Consider the following 22,704-nt stretch of genomic DNA (forward strand, 5'->3'; position numbering starts at 1 on the left):
GAAACGGGTCCGGCATCCCGCAGTCCCCGCCGCTGTGGCCGAGGCCTGCCGGCGCCACCCAGCCCACCGTGCCCGGGAGCCCTCCCTGCCCGAGCCCACCGCGGCCGGCGGCGGGGCTGGGGCTCGGCGGAGGGGCCGCCCCCGCCCGCGGGTCCCGGCGCCGCTGGGGCCCCACGCACCGTGCAGGCCGCACGCACTGTGCAGGCCCCCGGCCGCCTCCATGGCCAGCCCCGCCCGCCCCGCCTCGCCCAACGGCTCCGCCCGCCCCGCCCGGCCCGGCCCGGCCCGGCCCGGCCCGGCACGGCCTCTGCCCACAGCGGGGGACAAGGGCCCGGTCATGCTGGCCGTGCCAGAGAGGCCTCGGGAGCCGCCCGCACCCCAACATTTTATTCCCCAAATGGAAGAGAAGAGAGCAGCCCGAACCCGTGGTTAGGGTGGAAATTTTTGCTTTATGCATCTGTTACAAAGAACAAAACCGTAAAAGCCTCGTACAATAGATGCGGGTGCAAAACAGGTCCTTTACAGGACTGTTCCTGGGTCGTGTCCTTTGAGTATAATTAGGAGGACACCGGGAAAGTGACACTCCTCAGCAGCTTGTCACCTTCCTCACCTGCTGTGCTAACAGAAACCACGGTCAAGAAACAACAGGGTTTTCACAAATAAGACTACTTGCTCAAGGACATCTCGGACTAAGCTTAAATAAGCCGCTCAACCTGATGGACAAGTCTCCCACCTTTGCTGCTAATTTAACTTAAAAGCATCCAGTCACTACCTCAAATTACACCATTTTGGTTTTTTGCCTGTAGGCAAAGAAACACTTAATATACTAGTGCTTTCATTTTCTTGTTCTTACCCTCTAAAGAAGCAGTAACCAACCCAATTTTCACAGATTACCAATTTGCTACTCCCATAACAACTGGGTCCAACACAACAACAAGAACTGTCACTGTCAAAACCACTAGCTGCAGCACTTTAAATTTCTGACACTGTCAAGAAGTGAGGTCTCATTTTTCACAGAACACCACTGTTAAAAGGGTTCTGTAAAATCTGTGAAGTAAACATATTTCACTTTAACCTGAGACATCAAGCCATGTTAAATTCACTGGATGCAACTTTCTTCCACAGAAATCAGTGCTTGATTCCCACCTGACGTGAAGTTATCTAGCCCATCTAAGCTATATTTTCCCTTAAATCTACTGCCTGAGAGACAGACTATTTTTCTCCTACAAATATGCTAAAAATAGACTACTTCTCAAATGTATTTTCAAACCACTATAAATTAAGATTTTCTTACCAACTAGATATCACTTTCAGAGGAATTCCACACCCACCAGGAAAGCATATCTGCTAATTTCAGCTGCCACACTGCAAAGTGACCATATACTAACACCTGCTCTCCCTCAGCTGCAAACACCTGTTTATTGAAAGAAAAGAGCTGTCACTGTGTTTCCAAAACCAGCTGCCCTATCAGCTCCTTGGCATCCTGCATGCTGGAGGAGATCTCAGAGCCATCTTCTGCCACATGGGTACCAATCAAGAACATCTTCCTCTCGTCCCCAATATCAGACAGAGCCAGAGCATCGTGAATATCAGTGATGCAATATGCACCTTCGAGGTCCTGTTACACAAAAATAAAACAACCCTATTAGTTGCAAGAAGTAGTGGGACCATTCCTACTTTGAGCCACTGCTTTTGTCCGGGAGTGAAAGAAACTCAAAAGCTCTGGGGCACCATTCTTTTCTACCTTTTATGAGGTCACTTCCCATGTCCTAAAATGCCTTGGGGAAGAGTTAATTTCTAACCTAATTTCTTCCTGAAGAAATATGGGTACAGTTGTTTCTATTTCTACACCAATTCCACTGTTTCTGATATCTGTGTAAGACTACCTGCACAAGGCAAACAAAAGCACTGATGGCCCAAGACCTCAGGTGCAAAGAGTTACAAGAATAGGACAAATATACAAGAGTCATGCCCTGCCTGCCTTCTCAGCCACCAGTGTTCTGATGTATTTGAGTCTGATGAAGCCCAAGCCTGCACTTGTGTTCAAGAGTAACATAAATGACTACTAGTAATGGGCCTGAGTTACAAGAAATTTAGGAGATAACAATGTAGAGCAAACTGAGCACACAGCCTTGATATAAGAGAATCTGTGATTAAAACCCGTGGGCTCTTCTGTCATCTGATTGTACCAGAGGTCCAATTCTTTTCCAGGTACACCACCAACCATTGAGACTTCCACAAAGATCTTAGGAGGAAGCACTGCCTTGTGAGGAAAGCTGCTCTTTCTCTCAGATTTCAGAAGCAGTCTTAGGAGCACCCCACCAGAGAGTGTGAAGGCAAACAACAGTGCTTCACTCTTTAGCTGCTCCTAGGTGAAGTGGCACTTCTAGGCAGATACTCAGAACAGAAACCTAACTTCAGATCTAACTGTGGTCTTCCCTGAAGCTCCCAAACCTTGCAACTCTACAGCAGTTTCTACCCACAGCTCTGATTGCATCTCCACCGAGCACAGGACCTGCATCTTGCAGATCCAAAACAACCTCAGATTATTTTGTTTTGTGGTCAACAGGTGTGTCAGAAAGACTCCCAGCCGTGTGCTCTCCTTAGAGGCATGAAGCCTCTTTTGAAAGCCTTTGTTGCTGTTTCCAAAGTTGCTGCCAGCCCAAGCTGTGGCAGCAGCAGGGAACTCTTACCTGCTTGTTGGCCAGAACTACCACAGGCAGGGTGGAGTTGTTCTGGATTAGCTGATGAAGCAGCTGTTTCGCCACAGGCAGTCGGGCATGATCAGCCGAGTCCACGACATAGACCAGCAACAGCACTCTGGGCAAGTACATCTTCCAGTATGAGCGCAGAGATTCACTGCCCCCGACTGGAAGAGAAGACAGCAGCACAGGACTCACCAAGTAATTCAAGCAGCACTGCTTTCAGAGGTGCAGACAGCAAGCCCTGGGCTGAAAACCCAAGGTATTTGGATTACCAAAACCTCAAAGTATTTGAGCTACTGTACATGAGACTGAAAACAGCTTTACTTTCCCCAGTCAGGTCCCATGAAGGCATATGTGTATGCTCTGGGGAAAAAAAAATCTTTCCATTTTAAGCTCTTATTTTAAGAGGATTCTGGGTTCAGTTTCTTTACAGTTGCTTTCTGCCTTGTTGGTTCTTGCTCTCAAGCAAGTAAGGAGAGTAGAAAACAGTTCAGTGTCCATAAACAACAAATGTCCCCATATAGGCTGTCTCCAAATGCCCATCTCATTTTAGGACAAAGTAGGTGGACAATTTCCAAAGGAGAAATTTAGCTCTGAGGTGTGGAGGGCTCTCATTGTATTTGTATGACACTAAGAACTAGCTCAAAACTCCCACAGTTTTGTCAATAACCAAAGGTGCTTAAGGAAGAGACAAAAATCTAGTCCCAGCAGACTCTTCAGGCAACCCTTTGAAGTAATCTTCACACAGCATCCATTTCTCCATGAGCTATTCTCTGCTGGATACAGAGGAAAACTGTTCACCTTCAAAAGTAGGTCTTAAAATAATTCTTTGGTGAAACTGTAGGCAGCAAGGTGTTCGAGATTGTTGCTCCCATCTGGGGACAAAGAATTCAGTAGTTTGCTGAGTTTAACAGCAGAAGGAATCAGTATATTAAGTCTTTCAGATTTGTTTTCAGGTCTTTAGGTCGTCTTCAGGCACATTGCAGGACCACTCACTCAAAGAATACTGAGGTGCTCAAAAGGCATGGGCGAGTCTCTCAAAAGCAGCAAGTTTACAAAGAAATATATCTGGGGTTCCCTGTCACAGAAGCTCTTTTCAAAATTGTCTGACTATACAGCCATCTTTTATTGCCCTCTTTGACTGTTATGTGTCAAAACAATTTTGCTTTCACTTAAGTCAAGAATATGGAAAGGGAAGTAACATTTCCCACTAGAGCATGCCTGCCTCTTCAAGTGGCCCAACGTACCTGGAAGCAGAACTGCAAGTCTGCCACTGTGGAAAGGAGCCAAAGGGCTGTGACTGACATGTAATGTTTGGGACAGAAGCCCAATTCTGTACTGTGATACTGCTGGGGCTCAGCACTGCTCCCTTTTTTAAGTGTATTCATGCACAGCATAACCCAGGGGTCAGCAACCTCACAGAGAACCTTTGTTTTCCCCGCAAGCTTGTAGGAACTCAGCAGAAGGCAGGAGGTCCTACCACCTGCAGAGGACAAGATACCATCCACTTATCGGTATGCTGGTACAAAGAAAAAAAACAGTTTTCCACCTGTCTAAGCCAGCAAAATAAAACCCCTGCTGTTTGCTGATCACCTCATGCCGTGCGATCACAGCACAGGCTGCTAACCCCTGGACTAGGCAATGGTACAGACTGGATAAGTAACCAGATTAGAGAGCCATGCATGGATTTACCTGGCTGAAACTGGCCTGAGACATTGCATTTCCCATGGGTCAGATCGCAGCCATCACATCTCAGGCACTACCAACCTGGACCAGAGAGGGAAGGACGACTCAGAAACAACAGGTTCTGCTGTGGTGTGTGCAGTGCTGGGCCCAGACCATCCCCAGGCAGGAGAAGAGACACTGTGGGTTTCTCTGAGCTCAGACAGACAAAGCACATCCCAGTAGGAGACACCCTCTTACATACCAGGCAAGGGGCACAGACTACAAACATCCCTCTAAAGATGATTTCCCCAAACCACTGCAGAGACTCCTATGGTAGTAAGACTAGAAATGAAACTTTGTCTAAGCAGCCTCATCCCCACACCCCAAAAACTTACCTGGGAACAGTACAACTCCTTCAGACCTGCTAAAGGTACAGAGGCATCTATGGGCTAGCTGCCACCTGAGCCAGTTGAGCACTGGTACAGCACAGTGCAGAAACAGCAGGAATCAATGAGCAGCTCCTTCCTCCACAGAAGGCAGGCATTGATGAGGCTGGATGTCAGCCTCTCTGTACCAGGGAGTGACCTGACCCCAGGGCCTCCACCTTTCCCATTAGCTAGCTGCACCTCAAACAGCTATGATGCACCAAAGGCATCACAGGAGATGCCCTCTGCAGGCACAGACAATAACCAAAAATCAGAACTAACAACAGTACAGAAATTTTAACAAAATGCTACAGACATTCAAAAGACTGTTTAAAGACTAGAAAACACCACTTCTGAGGCTTTTGAACAGAAAGAGTACAAAGTTTTTCTCTTCCCCCTCTCTTCTTTCACTTATTATTTATTCCTCTGTAATGCTTGCCCTTTACCAGGCATGAGCACCACGGAGAAGCAGTACAAGAGCTATGGACCACAACACAGGGCTTACTGGGGAAACCTCTTCTGGTTTCACCCAATCAGGCTTATTACCCATCTCTCTCTGGGAGTAGAATTCCCAGGATGTCAGGGCTCAATGAAAACTGATCTCTAACACCATTGTGTCTTCTCCTTCAAAGAGGCTGAGTAGAAAAGCAGAATTCCCAAGGAGAAAATAATCACAGCTTCACATTATCGAAGCAGGCATGTGGGGACGTTGAGCTATTAAAATATGTGCCTGATCTCTACGGCACAAGACAGGAACTTATTTTATGTTCAATACTAAAACAGGTTCACTCACTCTCCAGAAACTCCATCTGGGACTCTTCGGTGTTGATGCAGATGGCATTGAAGCCCTCGGTGGGAGCCATGCTGCGCTTGACGTGGTTAGTTGCCAGGGAGTGGAGAATGCTAGTCTTCCCAGCCCCATCCAGGCCCAGCACCAGGATCTGCTTACCGTGTCCTTTACCCTGCAAAGCGAGGGGCAGCACCCTTACCCGGGCAGCCGGGGCAAGAGCAAAGCTTAGCAGGGCTGGGGGAAAGAAGGGGACTGAACAAGGGGCCCAGGCACAGCAAAAGCCCCTTCGCGGTGAAGAAGCCGAAGATGCCCGCGGGGCTCCTGCAGCACAAGCGCACGGCCGCAGCGATCGGGGATCCTGCGACACCAGCCGGCCCCGGGCATACCCGGCAGGAAAGCGGGGAGAGCGGCCCCGGCCCGGCCATCACCCCGCCGCGGCTCCGGGCGCTGCCGGGGCCGAGGTCGCGGCGGCCCGAGACGGGCGGGGCGGCGCTGCCACGCCGGGAGGCCCCGAGCGGCCCAGCGGGCGTTTCCCGACCGCGCGGCCTCGCCCGCCGCCCCGACGCGGCCCCAGTACCTGGTCGGCGGCGGCAGCGGTGGCTGCAGGGCGTGTGGGCAGCGAGACCGCGCTCCGCCGGCGGGCCCAGGCCCGGATGACCGCGACCGTGCCGCCCGCCACGGCCAGCGCCGTCCCGCAGAGCGCCGCGGCCCGCAGGCGGGGGTCCATCGCCGCTCCGGCCGCGGGCAGCGGACACCGCGCACCCGCACCGCGCACGGAGAGCGCCCCCCGCAGCCCCGAACGCGGCTCCCGCCGCCAGCCGGGCTCCCAGTGCCAGGCTGGGAACACGGGGAGGGGGGGGCGGTGAAACAGAGAACGAGCCCTGCCGCGGGCGCCTTCTCGCTGGTACGGGAAGGCCACGGTTTCCGGACACCTGCTGCACTCCCCGCTCACACCCCCGCGGGATTTGTTCCCAGCTTGTTCTGCCTGCGCGCCCAGCTCCGGCGCAGCAGTCAGGACACTGTCCAGGTACCCGGGACAGGGCTCCAGCAGTGTCACCGAGTCAGCCTTTCCATCAGGCCAGAGCTTGTGCTAGGTTTGACCAGAGAAGATGCCTGAAGAACAGAGCTGCGTTCTCTTCCGGTGTCTCCCCTCCTAACACGGGATTGCTGCAGCACAGTGGTCTCTCGCCTGTAGTCAGCAGCTGCTAAGTGAGGGCACATCGCCCAGGGAAGTAATTTAAAACAACACTCTTTGTTCAGCACTCGGCAGCAAGTGCCTGCCAGCCATTCATACAACTGGTTTCTTTCTCTATGCTGTTGTCTTTCAGACAACACTTTCAGCCGCCTTCTCAGATACTCCCACTGTACAGGCAAGGTAAAAAAATGGATTCTGCATAGTAGATTTTTACTGCCAGGAGACTCAGTTGTTTTTTTCTTAAGCCCCAGTAACACGTCCCTTAGTCCCTACCTTTTAAGGTCTTTGCTTTAAATTCTTTCAGACAGAAGCTTTTGCCTTTTGAGCTGACATCTGACAACCCTCTCCAAGGCACATTTCTACCCACTGACAGTCCATGTCTGGAAAAACGTTTGGCTACATTCAGATCAAGACCTGTGTTGAAAGATAGTAGTTTAGCATGAGTAAGTTTTTAGCAGAATGAGATACATAGTTATAATTCTGTATAATTTAGTATGCTGTTTGCTTAGCTTTACTTGTTCAGGATGAGTAACTGGATTTGCTGAAGCCTCAGGCTGCAAACCATGAACTTACACCTCCATAGCTGAAATTAGTTTTCTTAGTAATTTTCCTAGTACCTGGCATATTGCTGTGTTTTGTCTTTAGTACAGGAAAAATACTGATAGCACACTGTTGTTTTTATTGTTGATAAATGTGTTTATCCTAACGCCTGGGCTTTTTTTGGTTCCCATGCTCTGCCAGCGAGCAGGTGCATCAGAGGATAAGGAGACAACTGTCAGCAAAGCTGAAACTTCACAAGAACCATCAACAGCCTTCCTGCATGGACACAGAGAAACACCTCAGTCAGGTGTTAAAGATCCAGATCAAAAATAACCACTGGGCCAAGACGCATGCAAGATGGGCACTTAGTCTCGAAGGTATCCTTTCCTGAGGATTTCCTTTGTTCTGGGTTCCTCTCCAGAGTCACTGAGCTTAAGCTGACCCGCTGCTGTACCACTCTATTTTCATAAACCCAGCACCTAAGACTTGTAGGAATGTAGAGTCAAGGCCAGAGGAGGAAGCGCACCTCAGACAACCACACACATTCTGCTCACCTTTGTTTTGTCAAACCCTTTAGAATAAGGCAGCTGGCTTGCAGAAAGTGGGACACTGAATCTGCTGCCATACACTTTACCATGCTTTCTCCTAACAGTCTTGTTATGCCCCTTCAGCCTATCTTCTCCTGTATTATAAAGCCCAGATGTTGTTTTCTAGGATGCTTTGCGCCTTTGCTCTTTGGTGGTCAATAACTGACTGACATAAAAGACAGTGCTTGCATCATGCATAGATAAATCTGCTAAAGGCCTAAACTGACATATGCAAGAGGAGCATGAAACGACATTTTAAGAAATTCTTGATTATCTCATATCTGCTAAATGTCTGGCAACACAGAAACAGATTTTTTCTTACGGGCTTTGTTTGACTTTGATAGCAACAACCTACATCACAGTGAGGGCACATGTGAGGAAGAGAACTTGGTGAGCAGACAGATCATGGCATCTATACCAGCCCATCTCCCCCCGGACCACTGACAGGCAGGACAGAGATCCAGATTCCAAGAGTCTTTCGCCAGCACTTGCTTTTGACCTTTATTCTGCAACCAGCATCACGTATTGAAGGAGGGACGTTACACATCCTGCTTTTTACCACCCTCCTTTAGCCCCTTTCTTCTTTTTCTGCTGCTGTTTTTTCTTGGTGGCTGGAGCACCCGCGGGTTTTTGGTGCCTGGGAGGGATGACGTTACTTGCAGCCGATACAGCTGCCCCGCTGCCAGGCCGAGGGGAGGTAGGTGGGCTGCTGGCAGTTCTGCTGGCATCCCTGCAGGAAGGCAAGAGAAAAAGACACCGTGTGGGTTCACAACAACCTTCAAAATGTGGTACTAGTGCAGGGAGCTGACAGTGAAAAGCAGCAGCTGCCCCATTAGGTAGCAAGCTTTATGTATGAGAGGGCACTCATGCAAGGAGAGGATTCAACACACAGAAGGAGCTGGTGGAGGATGGGAACATGTTTCAAAGAGCAGCAATCACCTTCTGATGTTCACGAGATGATGTAAGTTACTGACAATGAAAGCAAGGCTAACTTTTGAATAGACACGTGACAGCTCATGCAGCACACAAGAAGCCTTTCAGGTCCCACTCCGAGGCAGTGCAAACCCAGCATCCTTCCTCAGATGCTAGTAAGACACTATCTTGCTGTCAGGTTTCATACGTAACGGTAATTCTTGATTCCAGCTCAAATAATCACTTAGAAGGAAGTACAGTGTTTTCTCAAATCATAGCTAATGGTTCTGCAGCTGCCAAAAGACTTGAAAGCAAATTGCTCAAGAGAAAGCATGCAAAATTAATCTCATTGCCAAAGGAGAAGCGCATTAAAAGACTGTAAGAATTTTATTTGCACCTTGGCTCCTTCAAGCATGCCTATCCTATCACACTGGTTTTCAGGAACCTATAGGGATCTCCAGGGAAAGCAGCTGGTAGCAGGTTCAAGCAGCAAAGTACAATGTCACTTGTGCTACCCGCAGTTGGTGTGGTGACAGAGCTGCAGCAGAGCAGCACAAACACGGCCCTCCCAGTTGCCCAGGAGTGAATCCCCCCATCAATCCTTGCAAAATGGGTACTTACAGTTCAGAGCCAGTTGTGGTTGAACCCTGAGTCCCCTTGCCAACCTGATCCTTCTTCTTGCCCTTCTTCCGTCCACGGTAGTAGGACCGCTCTCGCATTGGAAGCCACCGCTCAGGGTCGGGAGTCACCTTGGGGTCGTAGTTCTTGGGCAGTTTTCCTGCAGAACATCCCGTGCCAGGAAATAAGATTGGGGTAAACACACCAGAGGCATCACCAAGGGACATGCATGGGATGTCAGCAGCAATGGCATGGCAATGCAAAGAGACCAGCAACTACATCACCCTATCAGGGTGTTGCTCTCACTCCTAAGGAAAAATGTCCCAACCAAACAAGCTATCATGAAGATCCACGTTTCCAGAGACAAGATCCTAGCAAAGGGCTCTAACTCCTAGGGACCTAGAGGCTGGCTATTTGGAGAAAGAATCTGGAGAACTCTCTGGAGCTGTGCTATTTCAACAGCTAGGAAATACAACTTACCCTTCTTTTTTTTCTTCTTTTTCTTCACTTCCCCTTGTCTGAAAAGAAAACAAGACATTGTGACACAGCAGAGACAGAGCAGTCAACTAAAAACTAGCTCTGGAAGAAGCTAAACCATTACCATTTCTCTAAGAACTTGGTCTGCTCATACATAAAGCTCCTTGCAGTCAAACAACAGGCTCCCTTTCCACCAACCTGCCTTCTACAGCAATGCCTTCACCACACCAGGTGTGGTTCTTGAGCCACCCCAAAGAAGGATGCACCAGAGCTATAGCAATAAAATTAAATAAAAAATATAGCATCCTGCTTTACCCTTGCTCCTTCTGCTGGTTGTCTCCAGTGAGCTTCGCAGCTTTCTTCCGAACGTAGGTTGCTCCATGGGAGTTCTCCAGCGCATCAACATCTACTTTCAGTGACATGGTGTCTGAGGAAGGCAAGTGTTTGCTAAGACTGCAAGGGAAGAGTTCAGGGATGCAAACCAGGGAGCATAAACACCCATGTTCTTCCACACAGCAAGAGGCAACCTCAGCTTAAATAAATTCTGTCTGTTAACAATGCCTAGACAGGCCTATGGGGCTATTTTCATCTCTCTCACTAGCTTCTTACACAAGTTGGGATGAGCTGCTTAATCGCCATCTGCCTCATTTTTCCCTCTTTAACACAGGGAACAGCTTCCTGTGAAAGCAGTTCAGGTGACAAAAGCAGTATGTGAACGAGATTTTGGGTAAGCAAGAGCTTTGCCATATTGTATCAGTCCTGCATTACTACCACAGGTTTAAGATTCTGACAGAAAAGATGGAGGTGCTCTTGTTTTTGGTGCTACCTTGTCTTATTAATTCTCAAAGAGAAGGAGGACTAAGATAAAAGGGGTCCTGAGATATCACAGTAATGAAGCCAATTAGAAAAATAACGTAGCTCCAGACAACTTGACCTGAATATGTAGCTGTTCCAGAGAGGTTCCTCGCCTTTCTTCGGGTAAGAGTGGGTCTGAAGTCCCCACACAGCTGAAAATCCAAGGAAGCAATACCCAAACACCTCTTTCACCACCATTAAAAGGATACACTTTAGCTTTTTCAGGGTCAACCAGGGAATAGGCAGAGATGAGCTGTGCCAGAGTATGCACATCTTTTGGGTTTTGCCTTTTGAGAGGGAAAAAAAAACCAAAACAAAACAGAAAAGGACCAAGTTACCAATGTTACTCATCTCAAAGACTGTTAACACCACACAGTGCTTGCTGCTGCAGCACAGTTGCTATCTGTGGGGACAGGCATGTTAGTATGTGGTCTCCTCCAGAGCACACCACCAAATGCCACTGGTGTGGATTAAAGGAGGTACAGACAATTTCACAGTATCATGAAGCAGGCAATAGAAGAGGAAAAACCCAGTAGCAAAGGCAAGTTAACACTCCCCTCAATAAAAGATCCCATTAAGTGCACAACAGAAACTAAAACTTAGACATCCATGTTTATGTAGCACTAGAAAAAACTGCATTCCAGTCCTCAAAGAAATGTTCACTGCACACAAGAGGCTTCTGGGATAAGTCTACCAGGTTTTCAAGTGAACATCAACTATAGATCAAATGAATTATCTCCCCTTCTTCAAAAATACAGCCTTGCATTGAAGCCCCTGTGCAAAGGCAACTCTGAAGGACAGCTACTAGTCAGTCAAAATTGTCAGACACTGCCTGCCACCAGACAGCTTGCAGAGGACTCTGGGTGGAGACCTGCTGCTCAGCAACCATCCAACTCACTTCCAGAGCTCCTCCAAGTCGCTGATTGCTTCCTTCTTCCTGCCATGCTTTAGTTTGAAGTTGGCAGCTTCCCTTATCAGTGACAAATGGACAGGAGACTTTGGCTGAAAGACACAGCAGCCATGATTAGTTCCTTATTATCACAATGTGAAGCCCAGCTCTAGCTGGCTTTAATGCACCTGAGGCTTGGCCCAAAGAGAACTGAGTTAACATCCTATCATGCAGAAAGCAGACCACTCTTGCACTCTGGGAAGTGAGGCAGAACTGCATGGGACAAGGCAACTTGCTGCTCCACCATATTTTCCCATCAGGGAGAAGTTCTGATTGCTACATTTAGGCATTCATTGATGACACCCTCCTAATCCAACAGGAGCTGCTGCTCCCTATTCATAACACATATAAAATAATATATTATTGATAAATGCTCACAAAACAGGAGCTCACACATCTCCAAATCCTCAACTGGATAACTGCTGGGGCTATGCATCAACAGGAAAAGTTTAACTGGACTGGCTAGAAAATCCAGGACAGATTCTTTCACATTAGCTCCTCTGGTCTGACTTGCCTGGTGTTGCTGATACCACTGGATAGCCTGTGTGAAGACTTCAATTGCACTGTCGATATCCTCTTCATGACTGTACATTGTCACCAACGCAGACACCTGCAAACATTCAAGAGCAGTAAATAGAAGATCTTCCTGCAAATTGTCTACAGCCAGAGTCTCAGCAGCTAAACAATGGGATTTCCCAAAAGCAGAGTCAATGTGAGCTTTCTGCTCTGTCCCTAAAAACCAGCTGTGGTAACAGGCAGGATACCCAGGCCACATCTTCCTACCGAAGTCACTCCCAAAGGAACATCCCCAACATCTCTTTCCTATAGTACAAGCCTAAGATTGCATTCATAGAAGGAACCTTCCTGTCTTGGCACTTTATTTGCTTATCACAGGATTCAGTTTCATTAGAAAACCTTTTTCATCCCCCATTCTCCACCTCAAGAGCTATGAAAAAAGAATTCAGCACTGAAGAGATTATAAGGATATCATCCATTTGCTGACATCCCAGTCACAAGTAGAGGTGACCCAGGGCAAGGAGCTGTTATTGTTAATTGCCCCTATAAATTATTTTGATCATTCACACTTACAATTGGAACAGATCCAGCTATCAGCTCCTGTTCAAAACGCTTATGCTGAACATGTGAGCACTTACAAGGCCATCAAGCTTTTCTGAATAGCAGGTGTGGATAAGCATCAGGGTGATGCTGCAGGGACGGAACACAGCACTTTCCCCCTAAGACCTGCTGTCCTAAAGCTCCTTCTAAAACGTCCCAACAGTACCTACCAGCAACCAGCAGTTGCTCCAGTCATGTTATGCAAGTAAATCCAGGCAACATGCAGGACTGAGAGATTACCAGGGAGTGGGAACATAGGCAGAGAGCATCCTTTTGACAGGCAGAGTACTTCTGTGACTACATTCAGGCTACCTGAAGCAAGTTATAATACCACCTTTGTCCAAGACAAGGAAGATGGGCTCAGAATCCCTGCAGCCACTCAAGTCAAGTGGCAGCCACGGGGAAGAAGCAAAAAGGAGCAAGCAGTGCAAAGCTCTCCTACAAGGGAAAAATCTTACACTGTTCAGAGGGAGTTTTGCTTACCATACCAGGCTTGTGCTGCAGTTCTTCTATGCTCCTCAGGATCATGCAGGCTTTGGTGACACTGCCTAGAAGAAAGACAAGGAACAACACACTCTGAATGGCATTACAACACCTGATCCCACCAGTGAACTTCGAGCTAAAGGTAAACAATGGGGACAGAACAATTCCTCTTCTCACAACATCTTCTCCATTTCAGGAGTTAAGGACAGGCCTCCACACAATGGACCATTCTACCCTTGTCACATCCTGCAAGAGTTCAGGAGCAAGTTTTGGCTACCAGAGAGCTCTCTTCAGGCTCAAGTCTGTGCTACCTGACTACATACAGGAATGGTACCATTATGGAGCCTCACACTGCTCCCAAAATTATCCTGTCCCAGAAGAGATTCAGCACTTCACAGAGACTGTGGGCATTTCTGCCACCAATCTGTGGAGCCGGTGTATCCAGACATTAGCTATCAGCATTATCCTGCCATAGCTAAGTATATGTATTACCCGACTGAAAGTATCTCTACTCTGCACCCCTGTCACAACAGTGACTGCAGCAAAGATTACCCTGAAGTCTGGTTTTCTTACCCCTTGTACCCTTGTCATGTACAGACACTTCCCAACAAAGGAGGACACTAGATACCTTGAGCAATTTTTAGCTGGGCCATCGTCAGCTTGATCTCAGCTGCATTGGCAGGGTGCTGGTCTGCAAAGTCCTGAGAGTGAGAAGAAACAAAAATTCAACTTGTGTGTGGGTACCAGGCTGCTGCTTTGGTGAATCATATGTCATGCTCAGTCACAGCAAGCTGTCAAGAGCCAAAGAAAGCTTTCCAGCACAGGCAGGTTTCAGTACACAGCAGAGAAGGACCCCAAGTGCGCCCTTTCAGATTTCTGTCCCAGGCCACTCAATCATTCCACAGAAGGGTGTTGCAAACTGTTTGTAAGCAGAGCAGCAAAGCCTACTGCTTACCCTAGAAGTCTACTACAGCTTCATAAACATAAAAATCAGAGGTGTAAGGGAACTGTTTCCCTTTAAAAGCAGAATTGTTCAACTGGGTGTGAAGGCTTTCCAGCAGCATTAAACCAAACCAAAATAAGGAGTCAGATACCCCTGGAAATTTAAACCAAACAAAACAAACTAAGGGAAAACAGCACAGGAAAACACAACACACAGGTTTAAATGGTGCTTGGCCAACTTTCTCTTAACCTACCTGCAGAAGCCCTACGGCCTTTGCATGCTGCTTCTCACGACACAGCTGGGCTGCCTGGATAAGCACAGGGAGCAGGTGCTCGGGGCTCTGGGACTGCAGGCTTGCTGACAGCTTTCGGCACTGATCTGCCTGGAATGGAAAGACAGAACACACTTTCCTCAGCCTCTGTGAGCACCTAACACAGGGCTAAGAAACCAGCAGTATCTAAGGAGAGATACTAGTGGAGACTCCCCTGAAATGAGTACACAGAACCAAGAAATCCTCTCAGTGGCCCTTCAGATACATCTGAGAACCCCGACATCCTTTTTGTCTTCTCATTATCTCCACACCATCCTCCCTACAGCAATGCCCAAGTCACTAAACAGACAGTTGTGCTTTTACGGATGATTTTATTTTTCTGGTCACTTATGTGCCTAAACCTAGAGGTACTATCTTCTGAAATAGAACAGCTGCATCTCCGTTTTTGCCCAGTCAAACTCCTGTGGATTTAATCCATAGCTACTTACTGCAGATCAGTTTCCCCTACCTGGTTTGTGTACATTGCAAGCAAAGCTTTGTTGAATTCAATCGCCTGGAGCTGCTTCTTTGAGAGTTTATGCTCAACTCCTTCTGCATTGGTCAGCTTCACCTTCTTCTTTGAATCAAAGACATTTTGGTCCTGTGGAAATCACATATCGTGAGAAGATTTCACTACATTCCTCGAAGAAGAAAAGGTCCCTAGGTCCGTGATTTAACTACTTTACTGATTATCTTCCTTCTCTCCACAGAAGCAGAGAAGCAAGCTGACTAACCACAATGAAAGTGGCAAGGTACTTCTATACCTTGTTAATTGTGATGATATTATTTGCAATGACAGCAAGGAGTCCTACATCTGTTGGCCTGCAGATAAGAAAAGCAGAAAGCATACTGTTACTGAACAGCAGTCTCTCACAGATGGAAGGCTGGGCATTTGTTTTTTTAAAAAAACCCCTTACTTCAACTTGATTATTTGATTGTAGAGCTGTAGAGCATCCTCTGTACGCCCCTGGAGTTGCATGATATAAGCCATCTGACCATGAATAATAGCCAGTTCAGCCTCAATGTCTTCTTCTGTCACATCCTGAAGGAAAATCAAAGCAAAAAGTAAAAAGTTGCTATCTCACCTCTCTTCCAGCTTCAGCATTCTGCTGGAAAACATCTGTGAGCATTCCTGGGCAGTATCAGCAGCAAAGTACCCCAGCTACTACAGGTGAAGGTAGTACCCACAGCACAAACAGAAGCATTTTTGAGTTAAACTAGGAGAAAAGAAAGCTTCACCTACTCCAGCTAGAATCTGAAGATCACCTTAACTTCTACATTCAATCTGCCATTCTGCAATGATTGGTTACAAATTCCCTGTTTGTCACCACCCACTCAGCATGTTCATCCCTAGCAGGGGTAGGTCACAGGGAGGTTTCAGACAACCTGCACCCTTCTACTTGCACCAGAACAGGCAACTATGCAAGGAGCACAGCAGCAAACAGCCTGCAGTGTCAGCTGCCTGCCTGCAACAGCCATGATGGCTGCCCCAGCCTCACAAGCTGGTACCTGCAGAGCAGCCCTGGCTCTGCTCTGGCACTCTGCACTTTGGGACTGCACCCTCACCTCCCCTGCTGCAAAGCAAACATTCTCCAGAACAACATCAGGAACTTACCGAGTCTTCTGACAGTGACTGGCGGCACAGCTCTACAAGGAAAAATATTGAAAAACACAATTTAGAAGGCTTTAGGGTGAAAAAAGGCAGGCAAGAAGCATGAGGGAACATAGAACTGTTTCATGTATCCCTGAAACTTCTGCAGCACTACAAGGGCACAGCAGGCTACCAGTCTCATGATGGATGGGACTAAGCATGAGAGAGCAGACTATGTGATGCAGAACAATCAAAGGCACAGAAGATACTGTCCCTCCCAGACACTAATTTTCTCTCCTGAGCAAACTTCCTCAGACCTAGTTCCTGATTTTTCCCATAGGGAGCAGCTGCAACTGCTCACTGCTCTTGTGAGTTAAGCGCTGCAGCCTGCAATATTCAGCTTACACATCCTTTACGGGGCAGCAATTCTGTTACTTTTCAGCACCCATACTAGCCACTTCTTCACTTTCTCATACTTCACCAGAATATCACTTGTTTGGTTTCCAAAGGACTACTATCAAAGGACATAGGCTCAAATTACACATGCTTGTCAGTTGTATGGGACACTTGTTACTCTTCATCAAAACTGGGACAGAACTGACCTATTTATCTGCAAGAGCAATTAGATCAGACAGAACTAGTCCTTCCTAGTTCTCTCTCCAGATTTTTTTTTAAACACGCAAAATCCTCCTTTTACCCCACAGAAAAGAAATCCTCTTTGCTAAAAAGCTCATTTACTAGCTTATACTAATTCATACCATGAAGTACTTTGAACTTTTATAGCATGTACTTAAATACATACTCATACTAACAAAATCTCATCTCATGCTTATGAGATTACACTCACATCTACTTCCTGCTTCAAAACAATGCACAAAGTTATTGAATACAAATCAGGGGGCTGTAGGAGAGGCAGGACATGCTGCATGTCTCTGGAAAAGAGTTCCAGAGGAACACTTGTCCAAAAACACCAGCTTCACAACAAATCCTGCTGCTGATCAGTTTTTAAACTCTCAAAACCTCTTTTTCTCTGATTTGTGTATCGGAGAGCAAATAACTACTTCTGCTACACAAAGCTTCCCTCTCATCTCACCAGGCTTTTACCTTCTGCTTTTTGTAGTTTTTTCATTGCTTCATTCAGCTTTCCTTGCCCAATCAATGCACATGCACTGTTATAACACAGCTCGTAGGTAGCTTCTCGAAGGCCTAAATCCTCCTAGCATGAAAAATAAATATAACATTGCATAAACACCAACAGATTTAACAGGCAACAGACACAAACCAAAGTTTTCCTGTACATTTAAACTAATCCTTGAAAAATAAATTTTAGAAGCAAATTTAACAGGGCACACACCTGGCAAGTAAGTTGCAGCATAAAGGATCTTCCTTCACACTGCACAGTCAGAGGCAACTGACAAGTCAGCAGGGAAACTCCAGCCTGAACCTGGGGACTACTTAGGCTGGTGCAAGAGGACAGCTAAGAACTGCTGTGAATCCACAGCACTGAACAGAAAGCTGAGCATGCTGTGTGCACCTCCAAGGACAAGGATTTCTAAACAAATGTGAGCATTACAATCTTCATTGTTCATTAACAAAAATATTCCCAAGCATGGCTGGGTAATCAGAACAACTAGCTTTAATCCTGGGCAAGAGGGTAATGAGAGAGAAAAGTGCTAGTCACTACAGGTATTCTGCTAATACAGGTTCAGAAAGATCTACTTCCTGAACTCTGCTGTGACATCTAAAGTACAAGCTCTCTAGAGATCAAAGGTGAAGTGTAATTCATAAATAGTAACAGCATTTATTCCTCCATACAGGGAAAACCACTACGTGATCTTCAATACTGATACTCAGAAATCGTTATGAGACAGGAACACATTTCTGTCCTGTTCAGTATCCACAATTCCAATACAATTTGTATCCTCTGTTCCTTGGCTCTCACTCTTACACCCAAAGACATACATACTCACTTACTGGCACCACCTTCTCCCATGTGCTTTGTGCTGCCACAACAGCAGAGAGGTTGGTTTTTCTCTCCTCCTCATACTCATCCTGGGAGTTGCGGATGAGATCCCTGTATGCAGCCAGACAATCGTCATAACGCTCCAGTCTGTACAACTGAGAAAGGAAAGGGATTAGCCCTCAGAACAGTATTTTCCTGTGCATGCTGGTAACTAAAGCCTCCTTCCTCCCTCCCCATGGACTGGGGAAAGCAGACCATCATATGTTTTAAGCTGACCATTACTAACATTTGCATCTACCTTTAAGGGCAAGCTATATGGACTACACTTGCAAGGAGTCAAGCAATGACACCAGATACCTGCACAAAAATGACACAGCTCCTACTCCTAAAACAGCTTCTTTAAAAGCAGCAGTTTACTCAGTTTTGTCCTCAAACAGCCTTCTTCCAAATTAGAGCGCCTCTCTAAGAAAGAAATTAAATGAATGGTCTTTCATGCAGCTGAGAGAAGATAGCCAATTCTTCACAAAACCGTTCTGATCAACCAGGAAAAAAAGAAGAGGAAAAAGCATAACTTCTTTTCCGCACCCCTTTTAATGCCTGAGACATCAGGTCCCACAAACCATTCCTGAACAGGTATCTAATGCAAACAATAGCTGAACCACAAACAAATCCCATCAGATCTCTTCCTTCCTCAATCAGATGGCTAATAACAGGCCAGACCCAGGAAGGGAGCGGAAGTCACAAATGTATTGCTTTGGTTCTGTGGGAATAAGATGACAATGCCTCTAGAAACAGGCAACTGAAGCTTCACAGAAGTCTGAGCAGTTGGAACCATACCTGTCCTTACCTTCAAGCCAGAGAAGGAAATTCTGTCCCCATAACTGTCCCCCATTAGAGGAGGGACAAGGCATCCAGCATATGAAAGTCCCACCAGGAAGAAAAGATTGTAATTACCACTTGTCCATAAAGCTCCTTCAGTTTGTCTGTCTGCTGACTGGCACTCTGAATGGTCTTGAGAGCACTTTCAATACGGTTCAACCTGTATTCACAGTAGGCCTTCTCAAAGGCAATAACATCACTGCAAGGACAAGACAGAGGCTGACAGCAAGCACTAGAGTTTCATTCAACAGCATTCAGTCACGTATAACCAGCCTTAATTAGTCACAGACTGCTATATAACCAAAAATCCAAACACACAATCCCAGATTACTAAATTATGTATCTGTTGAGCACTGAAAGCATCTTCTATCTACTTGGTGTTCAACAGAGAAAGCATATCAAAACTTCATCCAAAAAAAAAGGTTTCTTTTTAATGGCATTTCCACACACATGGTATTCCAAATCCTCTCTGCTCCAGGCCGCCTACTAATTATGCTAATCAAATGCTTAAAAGGTAAAACAATAGCAAACTTCATTCCCTGACATTTTCTTAAGGGGAAGGCATTACATTACAATGTAACATTGTTACAGCAAACTTTTAAAGACAATTGACTCACAGAAAGAGAGGAAAAGGTATAAAACATAGTCCCACTTACAGGCCGATACCAAGACAAAGGTAATATTAACCTATTTTGAAATATGATTCCAGCAGAACTGCAGCAAAAGGGTTTGCTTTTGCCAACATAAAACTGGCTTCAAAGCAAGCTCACACCAGCAGGGAAGCATTCTCAAAGAATCTGAGCCTTGAAAGCTATGTTCCACCTATCCCCTGAGTTACCACTTAAGCCAAAGGAAAATTAATCAGCAATTCCTTTAGTTCATGCCTGGGGCCACTTATTATTAGCTTCACTTTGCCTATTTAAAATTATCTCGATTCAACTGAGTATTAAGGAAGTTTGAAAATTAACGGCATTTAGAATTAAATCAAAGCAGCCTCAGCGCAGGATAGGAAAACTTCAAGACAGACCAAGAACCACCACTCTCCTTGCTCTGCAGGACACAGGCACACAGTAGAATGAGCTGAAAGAAGTTATAGGAAGAACTCTGAAACCAGTTGAATATTGAAAAAAAAATGCTTCTCCTTACCCTATAATAAAATAATAAGCTAAAAAACTTGAATTAAACCCCTTTTGTCCCAGGAAAGAAGGAATTGGTGAACAGGGTAATCACATGTTATTCAGATGCAAACAAAACAAAGGTATGTTTCATCACACTGATAAATTCAACACACCTTTCTGGGAACTTTCTTAATAAGAACAGCATCTGAAATACAAAAATTTTCCTGCCAGCCAGTTCTTGGGTAGCACTATTCATCGTTGTCATTGCACAAAGAGCATCCTTATGGGGAACAAAATTAGAATCTTGAGGACACAAATTAGAAGCTTGACTTGTTCTCAAACACAATTTGCCTCCTGGGTCCTGGTTTTGAGAGGATGCACAAAGGGCTTGCACCATCCCAAAAGCTGAGGCAGTTCCTTCAGGCTGGGAAAGCAAAGGACCCCAAGGAGCCATATGATGAGACAGCCAAGCAAAGCCAACAGCTTGCTGCCACCAACCAAGGCTTCTCCTTTCCTACTTCCCTCCCAGAGACATCTGTTCCCTTCCCTTGTACCAGCCATGCTACCCAGCCACATCTACAAGAAGAATCAGCACATGAAGGTAGCTGAAAACTCAGTTGGGGACAACCCCTTCAACAGTAACAGCAAGGTGTTAGACTGCCTCAAAGTCAACCAGACCTTGTCTCACCCCCTCCCATAAATAAGTGTGTCACTGAGAAGACCAACTCCAATGTCTCTGAGCATATCCTGCTCTTTATTTTGCTGCATTAGTCACCTCCACTGAAGGTGCAGCAGCTTCTCAAGGACTCAGGAGTTTCATATTTTGTAGAGCACAGCAAGACACAACTCACCTGGTTAACACTTTAGTGTGGGTATTGATTACACCAAGGGCTTCCTTGAAGTTCCCATTCTGGATAAGACACACTACTTTACACTGAAGTGCTGTCACATCATCTTTGTTGATCTGCAGTACTGGAGAAGAAACCAGTTTCAACACAATGATCCAACTCAAACATACGGGCTTTGTAAGGGACTCACATTATTAGAGCTGCAAAAACCCATCCTAGAGAGTGGCCACATCAACTTAAAGCATCCTGGCATGGCTTGCTTTGGTTTGGATCATGAAACAAACCCCAGCAGGATAAAAGAATCCAGTATAGATCCTGAACTTACCAGAAGCATGCACTGTGCTAACACGTCTGGAAGAGAGCTGCACCAAAGGGGCTACACAGACCTGGGCAAACCTTTCCTTGGCATTTCCCTTCCAGGCAAAGAACACAGTGCCAAGGCCCCAGTGCCACGTAAAGCACACTCAGGAAGGAAAACAGCTGGTACATAAGAACAGTGTGGCTCTTGATAGGGAGTCACTTTACACACTAAAACTTTCTGCCAGTGGATGACAGTGAATGAGAACTAGAAAAGAGACATGGGTTTTGCTATTTGATTCTTTTCAGTGATGCCAGCTTTTCTAGGACAGAAGATGAATCTCTGCTGCCTACCAGCAGCAAAGACAAAACTTATAACCACAACGTGCCTGATACTGCAATCCCGTTTCGGATGCCTAGCCACCAAAACAACACATCTCAACGTGAACCCTCCGTTTCGAGCAAGTTGCTGCTCCCAAGTCAGTCCATATACACAACACCAGTCCTCCAGTTCCCGGGGGAAAAGCCCTCCTTTCTCCCATGACCAAAACGGAAGGAAAACCCACGAGTAACTCCAAGGGCTTAACCCACAGCAAGAGATACGTGATGCAACACAACGACCCGATGGTCACAGTACAGCAGCGGAGCCTGGGCCCCGGCCTCCCCTCTTCCCTCTACCCCAACAGAGTAAAATCCCGCAGCCTTTGCCCGCGGCCCCGCTCCCGCCACGAAACCTACGGACGGACACCACCCGCTCCCCGCCGCACCGCAGCGACCCTCCGCAAGGCCAACGCGCCCGGGCAGAGACCCCAGACCCGCGGGGCGGGGCCCGGCACTGTCGCCGCACTCACTCTTATTGACGGACTTGAGTGCGCGGGCGAAGTCGCCGTTCTGGCCGCAGCGGTTCACCTCGCTCCACAGCCCCGCCGCCGTCGCCGCCCCCGCGGCCGCCGCCATCTTGGCACCGGGACCAGACACACGTCGCGGGGGCGGCGCCGCGCCGGAAGCGGAAGTGCAGAGCGGGGCCCCGCCCCCGACCGGCGCTCGTGCCCTTCCGGCAGCCCCGCCCTGCCCGGTGCGCTGTGACTGCCTCAGGGCCCGCAGCTTGCCGCTGCGGCGGGCACGGCCGGTAACCGGGCTGCCCTGGCGGTGTGTACGGACTGGGGAATGAGAGGCTGGAGCAGCGCTGCAGAAAGGGAGCTGGGAGTCCTGGTCCATGGCGTTGAATGTGAGTCACTGAGCCCTGGCAGCCAGGAGGGCCAGCCCTGCCCTGGGGGGCAGCAGGCTCAGCCAAGGGAGGGATTGTCCTGCTCTGCTCTGCACTGGGGCAGCCTCACCTCCAGTGCTGGGGGCAGGTCTGGCTGCCACAGCACAAGAAAGACGCTGAGCTGTTGGAGAGCGTCCAGAGAACAGTGATATGGGCCTTGAGAGGAAGCCA

The 22,704-nt window shown here is 47.4% G+C and overlaps 2 protein-coding genes across 2 annotated transcripts; both read right to left on the bottom strand.

Annotated features, from left to right (window-relative positions):
• Window positions 1-440: 440 nt before the first annotated feature.
• On the bottom strand, window positions 441-6,323 carry ARL9 (ARF like GTPase 9). Its single transcript, XM_084204725.1, has 4 exons — window positions 6,163-6,323; window positions 5,589-5,757; window positions 2,694-2,869; window positions 441-1,618 (listed from the first exon to the last, which is right to left on the bottom strand). The coding sequence occupies exons 1-4, from the start codon at window positions 6,310-6,312 to the stop codon at window positions 1,439-1,441; spliced, it is 675 nt and encodes a 224-aa protein (XP_084060851.1). The 5' UTR covers window positions 6,313-6,323; the 3' UTR covers window positions 441-1,438.
• Window positions 6,324-8,368: 2,045 nt separating this feature from the next.
• SRP72 (signal recognition particle 72) lies at window positions 8,369-22,247 on the bottom strand. Its single transcript, XM_084204248.1, has 19 exons — window positions 22,118-22,247; window positions 20,973-21,093; window positions 19,079-19,202; window positions 18,136-18,279; window positions 17,266-17,377; window positions 16,186-16,217; window positions 15,488-15,612; window positions 15,335-15,392; window positions 15,040-15,171; window positions 14,514-14,642; window positions 13,946-14,018; window positions 13,318-13,382; window positions 12,233-12,328; window positions 11,668-11,771; window positions 10,979-11,056; window positions 10,230-10,367; window positions 9,918-9,955; window positions 9,441-9,597; window positions 8,369-8,637 (listed from the first exon to the last, which is right to left on the bottom strand). The coding sequence occupies exons 1-19, from the start codon at window positions 22,221-22,223 to the stop codon at window positions 8,463-8,465; spliced, it is 2,007 nt and encodes a 668-aa protein (XP_084060374.1). The 5' UTR covers window positions 22,224-22,247; the 3' UTR covers window positions 8,369-8,462.
• Between the last annotated feature and the right edge of the window lie 457 nt (window positions 22,248-22,704).

The sequence above is a fragment of the Fringilla coelebs genome (genome assembly GCF_963513975.1).
Source record: "Fringilla coelebs genome assembly, chromosome: 4".
In the NCBI taxonomy this organism is placed as follows: Eukaryota; Metazoa; Chordata; class Aves; order Passeriformes; family Fringillidae; genus Fringilla; species Fringilla coelebs.